Here is a 14,550-nt window from a genome sequence, read left to right on the forward strand (position 1 = left end):
GTACCGGCTCCGAGTACAACATGCAAAGCGCGAGATTCCAAGCCACTGTATCGAGCGGGCCGCGGTTCCTTTGCCGTCCGAACCGTTGTCGACCGCAATCCTATCCAGTTGCAAAGCTCATTCTTTGATGTATCACTGCGAACGGAGACAAGTGGACCAGAGAAGAATAGAACAGAGAAGTGGCGACCGAAGCGGCGTAGACGACTCAACGATGACGCTGGAACGACATGTTCGCCTATTCCGCTCATGGAGGCGTATGAGGAGAGGCGACCACAGCAGGATCTGGAGCGTTTCAGGGCAGCCGCAGCACTGGTGAGTCTGCATCGAGAGCCTCGAGATGCAGAACCGGCCTCCTCGGTAGTCGTGGAGTCATCAGAGGACGACTTGCCCGAGCGGCGCCACCAAAGGAAACGACCCAAGTCGCATTCCTTTTGAGGGCTGCTTGATTCCGAAAGGGCGGCGAACGTGGCAGGAAGAGATTTGTGTCGTTGGGATAATAAAGGTACTATTCGACTGTCCATCTTTGTTGTCGTGGGATTAGGGGTACCCGCAGGGGTAGGCGCTTGCCATGAGATTGTTTCCGTGCCATCTTCTGGAAAGGTGGTTGAGGTTTGTTTGTTCGTTGTTTATTTTCAGTCATCTAGTTGCGTCAATGTTGACACAGAGGTTACTAGTAGTATCAAATGCATATTGTTTTCTTTCCTTCTCTTCCTATTCTTCAGCCTTACCACTCCGATCATGGGGACTCTTGCTTGTGCTCCCCTTCCATATCTTTCCAAGACTCATCGATCTCCTCACCACCCTGCCCGAGCATCATCATCACCTCTGCCCCCTCTCCGCGGCCCTCTTTTCCTTAAACTCCTTGACCCATCCCTCCGCCTTCCCTGTCGGGACCACAAAGATCTTGACCACCTCATCGACAACCTCAACCTTGCCTCCACTCAGCACCTTGAGCAAAGGAACCTTCTTGCCCATCTTGATCAGGCCGCCGTCCTTCGTCTCAACATAACACGTCACCCCGCCAAGCGTATACTCCCCCTCCTTATCCCACGGCAAGGGGAAGATGTAACTCAAATGATCCTCCAAGCAGTGCGTCTCCTGAAACGCCTTGATGAAGTCGCTCTCCAGATGCAGCGGATACAGCAGCACCGTCGGAAACGCCAGCTCCGACGCCGCATCGTCCTCGTCCGGCACGAGCCTCACCTTCGCGTCCTCCATCTCCGGCGGCTGCTCCGTCGACCTCGTCGCGATGCCCCTCGCCGCAAGCGCCGTCTTGAGGAGCAGCGCGCGGCGCTGCTTCTGCGCTTCACGAGCATCTGCCTTGCGCTTTAGCTCGGCGAGCGTCTGCGCGCGCTTGACGATGCTCTCCGCCACGCTCCTCAGGGCCTTATTCTCCGGATCAATGGCCAGGCCGCGCGCACACACGTCATCCGCCTCTTCGATGCGATCGACCGCGAGGAGCGCCCTGGCGCTGCGATAATACGCCTTGACGTTGCGCGGGTTCAGGCGAATCGCGGCCGCGCAGTCCGTCCAGCAGCTGCGGTAGTTTTGCATCTCGAGATGGCACGCCGCGCGGTTGACGTACATTGCCTCGAGCATCTCCCTCTGCTTTCGAATCTCCTCTTCGGAATCGGGCTCCCCCGTCTCGGGATGCTTGGTGACTTCCCCCCGCGCGCGCTTGCGCTCCTCGAGGAACAGCACGGAGATGCCCTTGCCGTAGAACTCGGAGGCGTCCTTGTAGCCGCGGACCTTGAAGCACTCGTTGCCGCGCTCCTTGAAGTCGGCGGCGTTTTCGAGGGCCGAGCCTTCGTAGGCGAGGGCCTGCAGGGCGGCGATGTCGTCGTTGTCTTCTTCCATTTCTGTCATGAAGAGCGGCGACTTGTTGAGGTCGGCGAGGACTTCGTCGACCGTCTTGTTGCGGTTCATGGCGAGCTGGGGAGGAAGGGCTGGGCCGGTTGATGTGGTGCCGTCTGAGGAGGAGGAGGGAGCTTGGTTGGCGAGGCGCATGGCCTGCTCGACTTGGTCTGCGAGCTGGTCGATGCTCATTTTGAAGGTGATGCTATTTTTTTTTACTTGACTTTGTCTAGATGAAGTTGATGTAGAGGAGGTGTGAGGGGGGATGTGAGAAGATGTGTCCTGGATATGTGGTATTTGTTGATGTTGTGTGTTGCTGTGAGAGTGAGGTTTTACAGAGGTGGCGCATGAGGTTGAATTTTCTCGAGTCAAAAATTTGCGTGAGAGGGCGGTGCTGGTGGTTTACTTAGTAGCCCAATATTCTACCATTTGCCAACAGCTTCGACGGCCAGAAACAGCACATTCAACAAAGGCTCCCTTCTAAAGAAATGAAGTGAAAATCAGTTTTTGAAGTGCAAAAATCATTCATCTCAATTACAGCCGATGATTGTGTCTGTCGCCTGAATTCTGGGGTTCGCAGTGTGGCCGCATCTGCCTAGGAATTAGGCATCATGTCGCAACAATTTGGAGATCATGTTCATAATAATATTCATACTCATTCCATAACTATATCCTCTAATCTCTAATGCTATCTAGTCCTCTTCATTTTTTGAGGACAAGAGAGAGATATCGAAAAATACTGCCAAAGAGTATAAGCATACACTTTTCCGTTCCCCCAAACGCCGAAATTCACCATTGTCTATGCGCCGATTTGACATCCCTGAACCCCTTCCAAAATTGTAGCCCTAAATTGATACCGACCATTGCAATAGGAAACATTGGGGTATATAGCCATCTGAACCTCGTTCCGTAACCAAAATGCCGGTGTATCATGCGTAGACCTGTTATTCATAATTAACTTTTTCCACCACTGCAACTTGCAAGTGGTGTCTCTTGTGACGGCTCCTACTAAGAGGATGCCATTAAATCATGCTCTTTGGATATAAAACTTCTTTCTTTTCGCCCTTTTTGAGAGCATCAATTTATGACTGTCTCTCTCTCTCTGAGCTTCTTCAAATCTCGACAACCTCGACTGAGACTTCAGTGGGCCTAGCGGTGGAGATTTGGTCTTCGGGGTCGTCCTCGGATCGCTGGCAGCTACGATCTCGGGGCACGGAGAAGCACTGCACGGCTCCGACAACGGCAACAAGCGCGCTGCAGTACCACGGCAAGGCGGTGCAGTCGACCTGACTGCCGAGTGTGTAGAGATAGCCCGCAATGGGTGGCGCAATCATGCGGCAGGCGGCGCCAGCGCTGGCGGCCAAGCCGTTGACCTTGCCCAGGGCACTCGCAGAAGGGGTGGCCCCTTTGATCAGGATGAGGAGGAGGGGATAGAGGGTGATGGAGAGGAGGTTGCGTACTGCAAGGCAGAAGTAGATGGCGGGGAAGAGGATGGATTCGGGAACGTATAGGAGAAAGGGGACGATGGCGTAGACGATGGGGTGCAGCACGGTGACGAGGAGAAACAGGCGGTAGACGCCAATCTTCTCGGCTGCCAGGGGGAAGATGACGGCCTGCACAAACAGAGCGATGGCTCCGTTGACAGCCATGATCATTCCAACCTCTCGCAGAGACAGGCCCAGGCCTCCGGGAGAGTAAAAGGGTGAAAAAGCACCAAAGACTTTGGAGAGAGTATTTACCGAGACTCGGTCATCTTCGAAGAAGATGGGCATGAGGTGGTCGTAGGTCATCGAGTGGTAGGTGAAGATGCAGAGCGAGACAATGAAGCCGACGATTTGCTGGTTCCAGATCGAGCTGGGCGCCTTCTTTTCCGCAGCCGCCTCGTTTGACTGGCGGTCGGGGCACTCCTCGCCGCTGTTGCCTCGAATCGTTCCATAGGTCTCATCGCGCAGATCCACTGCCGGGCGCTTCATGGCGTCGGACGTCTCCAGCAGCGGCGTCTCCTCGGAGAGGTAGGTGTCTGCGGGCAGGAGAACTCGGGGCTTCATGTCGGGGTGAGTCTCCTCCAACAGGAAGATGCCCATGACGATGCTGATGAACAGAAGAGCGGCGCAGACCAGGTTGGGCAGCAGATAGGGGTATCGCTCGAATAGAGAACCCACGGGAAAGGCATCGGGCCAGGAGTCGTGGGGGTCGGCAAAGGTTCCACCAATGCAAGGGCCGATGATGGTTCCGATGCTCCAGACAAAGGGCATGACGGAAAAGGCTTTCGCTATTGAGAGTCAGCCAATTTCATTCAAAAGAGCTCGCGGGGAAGGGACTTGCTTACGTTCATGCTCGGGCTTGGTGACAAGCTCACCAACCATGGTCTGGATGACGCCAATGTTGCCGTTGAGGAAACCTCCAATTGCGCGGCCGGCGAGAGCGATCCAGATGTTGGAAGCGAATCCGACCATGATCATACTAAGCATGGTGCCCACGCAGCCGAGGATCAGGACAGGCTTGCGGCCGACGCGGTCAGACAAGCCACCCCAGTACATGCCCATCAGGGCTTCGGCCAGGGAGAAGGAGGAGATGAGGAGACCTGAGTAGAAGGAGGCATCTTCCTCGCTTCCGATCTTGAATCTCTTGACGAGAGGCCAGGCATATGGAAAGATGGAGGTGAGAGCGATTGGTTCGGCAAGGCGAACAATGGCTGGCGAGTGTCAGTTTTGGAGTTCAAGTCTTGGTGAAGATATGGCACAAGAGGAAAGACAAGACTTACCGAGGAGGAAGAGTTGGAGGGTCGGGAAGTCGTCAGGGTTGCGAAGACAAGCCTGCTTTGTTCGGTCCATGTCTTCTGGTCTTGGTGCGCGCTTACGACAGCAGACACAGGCACAGGCGGATAAAGAGTGCGTGTGTTGATGTGCGTATCGATAGGCTGCCGAGTCTCTGCGCCGGGGTTGCGAGAGTTGAGACCCGGGGAGGTTGATCAGGAGATGGGAGACTCGAGGTGGATCTCAATCGCCAGGCAGGCAAGATGTGCTTCTTTGATGCCTTTTGATGGTTGTGTGTTGCTAAGTTCTGCACATGGAGAGGCAAGAACACAGCAACGGATTGCAATCAAGAAGAGTTGGAAGCCTTATGATGAGAGCAAAGTGATGGGGAGGGAGGGTGGAAGGCGGAAGAAATGGTGGGAGCAGGAGTTTTATTTCTACCACTTCTATCAAGGTTTGGGGCGTGCACAGTAGATTCACAGTGCGCAAGAGCTAAGCGCGGTGGGCCTCTGGAAGCATCGATAAGAGAGACATGCATCTAAAACAATACTGCCGCTGTGGCTGCATGTGGCATGTGGGGGTGACGAATGGGTCGCATGCAGCTGCTGCGGCAGTATGCAGCAAGCGGGGTTGCACGAGCCACGCGCTAGACGGTTTAGCCTCTGGCAGCAGCCGCAAGGGTCGCACCCCGGGGGTCTCGATAAGACGGTGAAGGCGTTTGGGGCATTTCCTCGTTAATCACACGCTCGCCTTTGTGTCTCTTCTTTGCTCTATGTCTTGCATATGATGATGTTTCACGACTGCTGCGTTTATCGGCAGATTGTGTGGGAGGGCGGAGCTGCATCAATTGATTAACGACGATAACCACTTCAATATCTTACGCCACATCTATGGTTCCTGCGATGCATTGTTTCCGTCCGGCTGGTCGCCAAGTCTGGGGAAGGCCGATTGTCGTCGCCTTTGCCTTCAATTTGTTGAATCCTCCGTATCTCATTTTCTCAAATTCGAATCCTAGACTAGAGCCATCGCCACTGCTTGCGACATTTATGCTATTATCTAGTAGGTACCTACCTGCAGCACCGAGGACTAGAAGATGGTGGTAGTAAAAACTCTTCGCTTTTCTTCCCCCTAACAAGCAGCGATCAGCCAACATGGAAGCGAACAGACGTCTAGAATGTGACTGTGTGTTTGTCCGTCCAACGTCCAATCTCGCACCTTGTGGGATGCATCTTCATGCTGTTTGCTGGTCTCGTGTTGCTGGCTCCAGATACGCCCATCCATCACATGTTCTGTTCTGCCATTGGCTCGTCGGAGGCTTGCAATCTTTTCCCCAAGCCCTCCGATCGTAGGAGCTTGGACAAAGACGCAGCGACTACACAGTATATGCATCTAACGCAGAGGCGCCATGCAATTGAGCGAGCGCACTGGCCAGTGGGGGTTCTTCCTGGTTCCACGCCGCCCCACCCAAGACGGCAAGTTTTCGACAACTTTTGCATTTTAGCAGCGCGACCTTGACGCAGGGCCCCGACGAGCCGAAGCTCATCGACGATCTGGCAGAGCATCAGCTGTTTTGCACAGGAATTTGCTTTTGTCTGGAGTGACGCTGTCAATCGATGGTGATGCTCTGGTGCTGAGGTCTCGACATGACAGGTCCTTGTCTGACACTTGGGCAGAGCCGGAATTTTATCGCCTACCATGATGACCTCGACGGCAGAGTCGGAAGATCGCATGATGGCGCAGAGACGGTCGTGACGGTGACAGAAGTCTTCAAAAAGTTGAGAACTGCGACAACCCGCCCGGCACATACACACAGTACGAGACTTGTCTTGCTTCTGCTAGCATATTACTATCCCACCACCTTGGTCGCATTTGGTCCCCTGAGCCACTCGGGCTGCGCGAGTTGGTGGTGAAATTCGATCCTCCCTTGCCGTGAAACCCAAGATTGACACTGCCGAACCGGAGATGGGATGCAGTTGCATGCTCGTGTCTGCACTCGTACCTACCTACAGTACCTACGTGCATACTAGGTATAGATAAACGCAGCCGAAGCCGGCCAGGATATCGTCGCCAAACGACTCGAGTTGCCATTACTAAATATTGCAACGGCCAGGTCCATGGCGCCAAATTTGCTCGGTCACGCTACACACTTCTGCTCCCTTGAGCGCCAACTCCATGGCTTCATGCAGCTTCCCCCCCCAGCGCTAAAGACTCGGATCTGCAGCTGGTCGGGTGGCCAAAGGAGGCAGAGAAGGTGAGGAGGGTGAGCAGTTATGGTAGCTCTGGGCAGCTTCCAGCACCATCAAAGGCCCCGGCGAGCGCCGCGCTCACCTTGCAGAGCGTCGAAGCCTGGAGAAGCTCTGGGAACTAAGGCGAACCGCCCACGAAAGCTCCGGCTGCGAATGGCTGCGTGAGCATGCGGATCTGCGCGGCATGAGCCCCCCAAATCACCCGGATGCTTGGTTCCCCGCCACGGGCCCCTCTCACGCCGACCCTCATCCCTCGTCCCTCTCTCTCTTGCGTCTTCTCCCTTCCCCGCCACTCACCTTGGGGGGTCTGGAATGTGTCTCGAATCGCAGCCAGTGGACGCAGACTGGCGGTCTGGTCAGCGACTCCCCGCGCAGGTCCAATGAATGGGGTACTCCTTATGCCTGTCCAACTGCCTCATGACCGTTTTCTCGCAGGGCACCCGCCGGGAGCCACGCCCAGGCGGGTGTCTCGATCCAGAGCACACGAGAAGGGCCCAGACGAGCACGACGCACAAGTACGAGGCAAACAGGCCGTTGAACGCCCGACCCGGGAAGCCGCCTCCGCCGACGCGGATCTTGGCGTGTGAAGACACCCACAGGCTGCAGTGCCGAACCCTGGGGGGTCCTGACTCCTGACGCACCCCTCCTCCTCCTCGACCTCTCGTGGTTGGGGCCACTGGGAATAAGAGAATCGAGCAAGGGTCCATGAGCACCAGCCCTTGTCTATGCACCTATCGAGCACGACTAGACAGAGAATTTGCACTAGCTCCCGAGGGCTGGGGCCAGGCTGGGGCACACTGGGTGGAGCAATCCGCTTCGACATCAGATGGGCTGAGAGTAGGAATTGACACATTCATTACGTGTAAGTTGTTGGTTGAGGCGGTGATGCAAATCTCTTGAAACTTGGACGCCCTCTTTGTCCCATTGGGGTTCCCACTACTACACGTAGGCGTGCTTGGCTGATGCGGCGCTGATGTGTTCCTGATAGCACCTCCTGTTGACGTGACAACAAAGGATCGAGGACAAAGTACCCTGTGCTGTGCTCGAATAGCCTTTACGCCTCTTCCGCCTTCTTGGTAACGGTGGTGCTGCTTGGCCGAGTGCCGCCTCGCCGGTCTCGGGGCGCGATCGCCGTCGGCTGTTCCGTGTGCTTCGAGTTGTGGGTGTGAAGGTGCAAGAGTTTCTGTGTTGCATATGACATGGATTGACCGCAACACCAAAAGGAAAAGTTTTGCTGCAACAACGCACAACCTTCGTCGCAAGTACGCTCGCTCCCCTTTTGTTACTTGGCCACAGCATGCATTGTCCCAGCGATACGGGATGGACGCAGTCTTTGAGCGACGCTTGCTTTCACTGAACATGGCCTCAAGCCCATGACCGTTCCCCATTCATTGTCCTTGAATGCCATTGATTGAGTGTTTCAATCTTGGACAATGTGACGATATGACAACTCCAAGCTTACGGGCCCAATTGGCACCCATTCTGGAGGACAACAAAGACGTGTTAAGCGTCCGGACTAACGCTGGCATACCGCTAACTCATGTTGAGATATCTTCATCTATGTTTACATCAAGCCTTGTGATACATCCAGGAATAGCCTCAACTTGTATCGCCGTCCCATCTAGCAATCGACATCTAAAAGGCACTCACCTCCTCTGGCAAAGCTCCCGACGCCTCACAGCCGCTCCCCTCCTCTCGCAGAGTTCCCAACACCCATCTCCCCCAGCGCCGCCTTATACCGCTCCGCCTCCTCAACCATCTCCTCCATCGTCTTGGCATTCCGCTCCGCGTCCTCGATCCTCGGCATCTTCCCCCCCGGCCGAGGCCTCTGCGCCTGCTCGCGATCCCACAGCGCGCCGCCCACGTTGGCCTTTTCGCTCGAGAGGTGCACGTAGATCTCGTCCATGGGCTCCTCGCCCATGTCGCCCTTGACGCGCGGGATCACGTGGACGTGCACATGGGGGATCGTCTGTCCCGCCTCGGCGCCGTCCTGCAGGGCGACGGTGAAGCTGCCGGACGTGGGGTCCGAGGGGTCCGGGAAGTAGAGCCGCGCGAGGAGCTTCTGGGCGAGCTGGACGGTGGCGAAGAGGTCGGCTGTTTCGGCGGGCGAGAGGTCCAGGAGGCGGGCGTGAGGCTTGAGCGGGCAGATGAGGATGTGGCCTGGGAGGAGGGGCTTGAGGTTGACGAGGCCGTAAGAGTGAGGTGTTGTCAGGAAGACCTGCAGTCATCAGCTGAATGTGCTCCGAAGAACATCCCAACCAAAGGATTCATCGAGAGAGAGTGTGCAATGAGTGAAATTCAGCTTGTCTGAGGCATGCATACCTGCTTCGTGACCTCAAAGGGCCCAAACTTGATCGTCATTCCCTCCGTGTTAGTCGAAGTCATGACGCCCCTCACAAACGGCGAAGTCTTTCCAGCGCCCTTGCGATTATGAAATGCCCCAACAGAGGGAGAAGTTGACCAACAAGGCCGGGCGACAAATCGAGTTCCTGGGAGAAACTGCGCTCTTGAAGCTGATGAGCCTGCGATGCAATCAGTCTCGACACATTCTTGTAGTTCCGTCTGGCCTTCAATTGCCTTCTTTCTTCATCCAGAAGGGGAGATGTCTGTTTCGTGTGTAAATCACTCACCTAGGTGTGAATGGCGGGCTAATGAGTATAAGGGGGGGCTCATGAGGTGAAAAAGAGTGCAAATTCGCCAGACAGTGAGTAATCTATATGACAAGAGAGCTTTCTCCCTCGTGGGATGACGGTGAGATGGAAGTAAGAAGGTGAGAAGTGAGATTCGTGAGATTTAAAGCTGTTGGAGCGGGGCTTTGCACGTTGGCTGAGTGTGGAGAAGTTGGCAGGACTCAAGCACTGATTGGCATCACCCTTGAGTGTGTGTGTGCATGACAGCTTCATCTGCCTAGCAATATGCTATAATGTGTAGTTCGTTAAAGTGGTTCAATGGGAATAATTAGGTTGGTTTATGGTATATAAGAGGCAGAGGACGCTGCATCTGTGGTTGGAGTTGATTTAATACTTTGCTGTAATGGTATCTTCTATAAATTCTAGCAAACTTGATATAACAGACAAAGGAAACAAGGACAAAATCTACGTCTGCCCATCATCGACAAAAGACAAAAGTACATACAGACATTACAAACAAGATACAGCTCATCGTCACAACAACATGCCTAAATGGTTCTACATCCTCCTCCTCCTCTTTCTCGCCACCCAGCGAAAGAAGGCTTCTACTCGAAACGACAAAAGAAAAGAGCAGCCGCTCGCGAAAAGCAAACCGTCAGAGTCATCGACTTTTGTCTAGATGAAATTCGAATCGTCGCCGGCAGAGAGCAGTTGGCCTGCGTTGGCGGCGAAGCGGGCCGAGGTTGGGTCTGCTTCTGCTTCTGCTTCGTCTTGTTCGCCGTCTTCGTCCCAGTGGACTGTATTTCCCCTGCCGTTAGCAGTTGAAAATATATAAAAAGAGAAATCGAGCCTGAACAGGAGTATGGAAAGGGGGGGGGGGGGGAAACATCAAGAATATGAGGGGGGGGGCAACATACCATGGGGCTTGAGGATGAAAGCACATAGCAACCCAATCCCGAAAAGTCCACACAACAGCACGAAAATGGCCTGCGGAAACGTTCCCACCGTCATCGCATACAGCCCGTTGAACAGCACCGGCCCAACCACCCGCGACTGCGCCTGCAAGAAGCCCACGGCGCCGAGGACCTGCCCGACGCGCGCGGCGGGGACGTGCTTGGTGACGGCCGCCTGGACGGTGGCGCTGCCGAGGCCCCCGAGGGCGGTGACCATGCCGCTGGCGAAGAAGAGGTGCTGGTTCCGCGAGAGCGTGTAGCCGACGCAGCCGAGCACGTCCGAGGCGAGGGCGAAGCGGAGGATCCAGACGTCGAGGGTGTCGGCGCCGGCGTTCCTCTCCACGTGAGGCGTCCCGGACTCGCGCTGGCGCCGGGCGGCAGGGCGGATGCGGAAGACGTAGTTGATGATGGGGAAGACGACCATGAGGACGGCGACGCGGACCATGGACAGGGCGGAGATGAAGCGCGACGTCTCAAAGTTGCCCCAGCCGAACATGAACTCGCTGTAGAGCATGAGGACGTTGCCGACGGCCATCATGGAGCCCATGATGATGGTGTCGGCGATGGCGAGCGCGACGAGGTTGATGCGCAGCCGCGACGAGGTGCCCGGCCCGGTGGGCCAGAGGATCTTGAAGACGGCAAAGGGGTTGTGGGCGAAGAAGCGAGAGGGCAGCAGGATCTGGGCGGCTTCGTGTTTGGAGCGGGCGAGGCGCTGTCTTCGCTTCGAGAGGGATTCCGGCAGGATGAAGCGGACGAAGACGATGAAGAACAGGTGGCAGCCCAGGGCGACGTAGAAGATGGAGATGATGGAGCCTGTCCACTTGACAAAGTAGCCGGCCAGGAGGGGACCCAGGGCGAGGCCGGTGAAGAGGCACGCATGGACGTAGCCGATGGACACGGCTCTCCTCGAGGGGGGCGTGCAGTCGCTGGTGTACGACTGGCTGAGGATGCTGCCGGCGGTAAAGGACCCCGTGATGCCGTCAAACATGGCGCCGACCAGCATGAAGCGGTAGTTGAAGACCTGGGGGTACTTTGCGCACAGGATGGTGACGACCTCGCTGACGAGCCCTCCGCAGGACGCCAGGGCCATGAGCTTGCGGCGGCCGTAGCGGTCGGACAGGTGGCCCAGCTTCGGGGCGACGATGGCGCTGAGGCCGCCGATGATGAGGTTCATGCCCAGCATGAAGGTGGCGACGTTGCGCTGGACCTCGGGGATGTTGCACTGCGGGTTGTCGGAGCCGAGGACAATGGGCGTGTAGGTGAAGTGAGGGTTGAGGAGCTGCTGGTCGGCAAAGTACTGCTTGCAGACGAGGTCGAGGATGCTGGGACGGATGCCCGTGTGAGTGAGAAGCGATGGAGCGGGATGGAGATGGGCTTTTGGGGGAGGGGGGAAAAGAATACTTACAGGTTGAGCTTGGGGACGATGATGCCGCCGAAGGCGAGGGTGAAGATGGCATATGGGCCGAGGAGCCAGAAGACCTTGTCAGGCGCATCTTGTCAGTGGACTTGAAGCTGTTGTTGTACGGACATGGAGCTGTGTTGCCATATGGACATGATATCCAAGGTAAGACATCTATCTGTCTCCCTTGTTCACACTTGGAGCCGATGAAAGAGAGGGCCAAATACATACAGACGGCCTGCGCCACCAGGGCAGATGCTGGAAATCAAGGTCGTTGTCCCATCCGTTCTTTGACGCTCCAGAGTCACTGCGGCCGAGCAGTTGCGACGTCTCGGTGGCATCCGAGTCGCGGTCGACTTCGCGAACCGTCGGACTCGGGCTTCGGTCGTCGTCGTCGTCGTTGTCGCTTATCCGCTTTGGTCCAGCCATTTTTTTTTTTCGCGGGTGAATCTGATGCGCTCCAGATATTTGCGACTGTCTTTGGCGTCAATGCGAGAGAAACAACGAGGATAAAGTTGGCAGACGCGCTGAATCTGAATCAGGTCGGCAAGGCTGTAGAGACGCCTCCGGAGTTGCGACGGTGACACAAGCCTTGACTATGTCCCATTTCTCGCCGGGACGCACCTCCAGCTATGGCTCTATGGCAGCCGGGGGAAGAGAGTGTGTGTGTGATTTATAGCCCTTGAGGTATTATAGAATGAGTGAGATGATGCGAAGAGGTAGTGAGGAAGCCTCTGGCAATATGAAGGGAGCGAGATTGATGAGCAAGTGGTGCTGGATTCTAAAGGTCCAAGAGGAGGTGCAGTAAGAGCTTACATGCAGAGGACCCCAGCAAACGGGGGCCCGGGCATGGGGGGGGAGGAATGGGGAGGAATGGGGATGAGATGGGAATGGGAATGGGAACAAGGGGGGTGGAGCCGAGGAACCAACGCAGCAAGGCCGAAATGCCAGGGCCAGATGCAAGCAAACGTGGTTTGACGCCAGTGGATTTAGAAGCGAAGGCCGGGGGAGAAGAGGAGGAAGAGCAGGAAGATGATGATGATGAAGAAGAAGAAGAAGAAGAAGAAGAAGAAGAAGAAGAAGAAGAAGAAGAAGAAGAAGAAGAAGAAGAAGAGGGAGAGGAGGACGAGGACGAGGAGGAGGAGCTTGGGCGGACAAGACCAGGGAGCGACTATCTACAGTAGTATCACAGACCCCGGACAGATGGTGTGGTGACGCCGTTATCTCCCCTTATGGTCAGCTCTGATGTTGTCTCTTTCTTGGGAAACCTCCTCCTCTTTTCTCCTCGTCTCAACGCAGATGCAGACACAGCAAACAATCAATCGGCCCTCGAGGGAGGGTGATGGTCAAATCCCATATCCACGTCGTCGAGGCGAGCAGATCCAAGCGCAGCAAATCGCATGCAGCAATCGGCCAACCAGTTGACGAATCGATGACGCTGCCTTTTTTCCTCCTGCAGGTTCTTTTTGCCCGCGCGATCACGGAACTAGGATCGTGCCTGAATTTGCGGGTTTCGATAACGACGACACACACACCAAAAATCAAAAGCAAGGCTCAAGCTTTCCAGCCTATCCGGGTACTATCAAGTAGAACAACAGCCAGCCCCCATGCAATAAGTACCTGCAAAAGAGGGCGGAGAACTTTGGCGGCACACTTTGCTTGAATTGGGTTTCCTATGGCCATGTTTGTTTGTGGAGAGAGAGGAGAGAGACGGAGGGCCGAGCTGGTTATTGGTTCGGAGGATGCAGCAGTGGCTTGAGTGGGCTGTTGCTAGCATTATCTTTTCCGTCTTTATTACTGGTTCTGTGCCTTGATCTGAGACATTGAAAAGACGTGGGCTCTTTTTGCTTGGTAATTGCTTCGGACTTTTGGTGGGCGTGGAGTCCGAAGTCCGCCTCCGCAGGCTAATACATAGTACTAAAAGCCGAGTGTGTGTGCGTGTTGTGTTTTCTGATGGAGTTTGTTTGGTTGAGATCTGTCATGAGGATCCAGTTGCGAGCTGCCATGATACGTGTTTCACTTTATGGCTGCATATATCAGACAATTGCGGGCAAAAGTCTGATTTTCTTATCCAAGGATGTGAAGCGTGTGAAAAGAGAGTGAAGTGAGAATGGCTCTTTTGGAAGCCATGTATGTATGTACAGTACAGCAGAAGGCGGTTGTGGTTGGTGGATAAGCGTTTGGTTGGGCTTCAAGATGCTCCGTTATTTCCGCTGATAGGGAACAAGAGGTTCTACGTGGCATCTCATGCACGTCGTTGTTGCAGGGGGAAAACAGATGAAGAGAAACAGGCCAAATCGAGGAACTATTGATTTCGAGCTGCAAGGCATTCCAATTGGGCAACACACAAACACCCGTTGATGCCTCATACGTAGGTATATATAGTTCATACCTGATGGATTCCTTTCTAGATAGGTAGAAGGCTTGGTTACATCAGCAACGTCCAAAAAGAGAGACATGCAGCCGCATTCAGTCTAGATAGATGAGGTACTCTAATACTAGTAGTACTAGCATCACCAGTGACGAAAAGTTCAAAAGTTGCTGCATCGGTGTCACGGTGAAGCACTCGGTGACGGCCACAGCTGAGCCGGTGAGCCACCAATAGAATCACCACACACCGATGACTCAGCAACCAAGCAAAGTGCAACGCGATACTACTAGCAGTAGTACAGCTGCGAGATTCCAACATTTTCCAGCAGTCAAACACAACCA

The 14,550-nt window shown here is 55.0% G+C and overlaps 4 protein-coding genes across 4 annotated transcripts; all 4 read right to left on the minus strand.

Moving 5' to 3' along the window:
* Positions 1-819: 819 nt before the first annotated feature.
* On the minus strand, positions 820-1,926 carry TRIREDRAFT_103761 (uncharacterized protein; the record flags this gene model as incomplete). The annotated part of the gene is made up of 1 exon (XM_006962316.1): positions 820-1,926. One exon carries the CDS (start codon positions 1,924-1,926, stop codon positions 820-822), a length of 1,107 nt encoding a protein of 368 aa, XP_006962378.1.
* A 566-nt stretch (positions 1,927-2,492) lies between these two features.
* Positions 2,493-4,941, minus strand: TRIREDRAFT_44956 (uncharacterized protein). Its single transcript, XM_006961974.1, has 3 exons — positions 4,619-4,941; positions 4,184-4,549; positions 2,493-4,126 (listed from the first exon to the last, which is right to left on the minus strand). Exons 1-3 carry the CDS (start codon positions 4,686-4,688, stop codon positions 2,967-2,969), a joined length of 1,596 nt encoding a protein of 531 aa, XP_006962036.1. The 5' UTR covers positions 4,689-4,941; the 3' UTR covers positions 2,493-2,966.
* Positions 4,942-8,531: 3,590 nt separating this feature from the next.
* TRIREDRAFT_2358 (uncharacterized protein) lies at positions 8,532-9,241 on the minus strand (the record flags this gene model as incomplete). Its single annotated transcript, XM_006961887.1, has 2 exons — positions 8,532-9,074; positions 9,179-9,241. 2 exons carry the CDS (start codon positions 9,239-9,241, stop codon positions 8,532-8,534), a joined length of 606 nt encoding a protein of 201 aa, XP_006961949.1.
* Positions 9,242-10,374: 1,133 nt separating this feature from the next.
* TRIREDRAFT_55407 (uncharacterized protein) lies at positions 10,375-12,267 on the minus strand (the record flags this gene model as incomplete). The annotated part of the gene is made up of 3 exons (XM_006962317.1): positions 10,375-11,761; positions 11,845-11,918; positions 12,070-12,267. 3 exons carry the CDS (start codon positions 12,265-12,267, stop codon positions 10,375-10,377), a joined length of 1,659 nt encoding a protein of 552 aa, XP_006962379.1.
* Between the last annotated feature and the right edge of the window lie 2,283 nt (positions 12,268-14,550).

The sequence above is a fragment of the Trichoderma reesei genome, assembly GCF_000167675.1.
Source record: "Trichoderma reesei QM6a unplaced genomic scaffold TRIREscaffold_2, whole genome shotgun sequence".
Lineage (NCBI taxonomy): Eukaryota > Fungi > Ascomycota > Sordariomycetes > Hypocreales > Hypocreaceae > Trichoderma > Trichoderma reesei.

Coding starts and splice junctions, on each gene's coding strand:
- TRIREDRAFT_44956 (XM_006961974.1), bottom strand. CDS start 4,688: ATGGACCGAACAAAGCAGGCTTGTCTTCGCAACCCTGACGACTTCCCG. Junction 4,550..4,618: donor CCTCCAACTCTTCCTCCTCG/GTAAGTCTTGTC, acceptor GACACTCGCCAG/CCATTGTTCGCCTTGCCGAA. Junction 4,127..4,183: donor CACCAAGCCCGAGCATGAAC/GTAAGCAAGTCC, acceptor GACTCTCAATAG/CGAAAGCCTTTTCCGTCATG.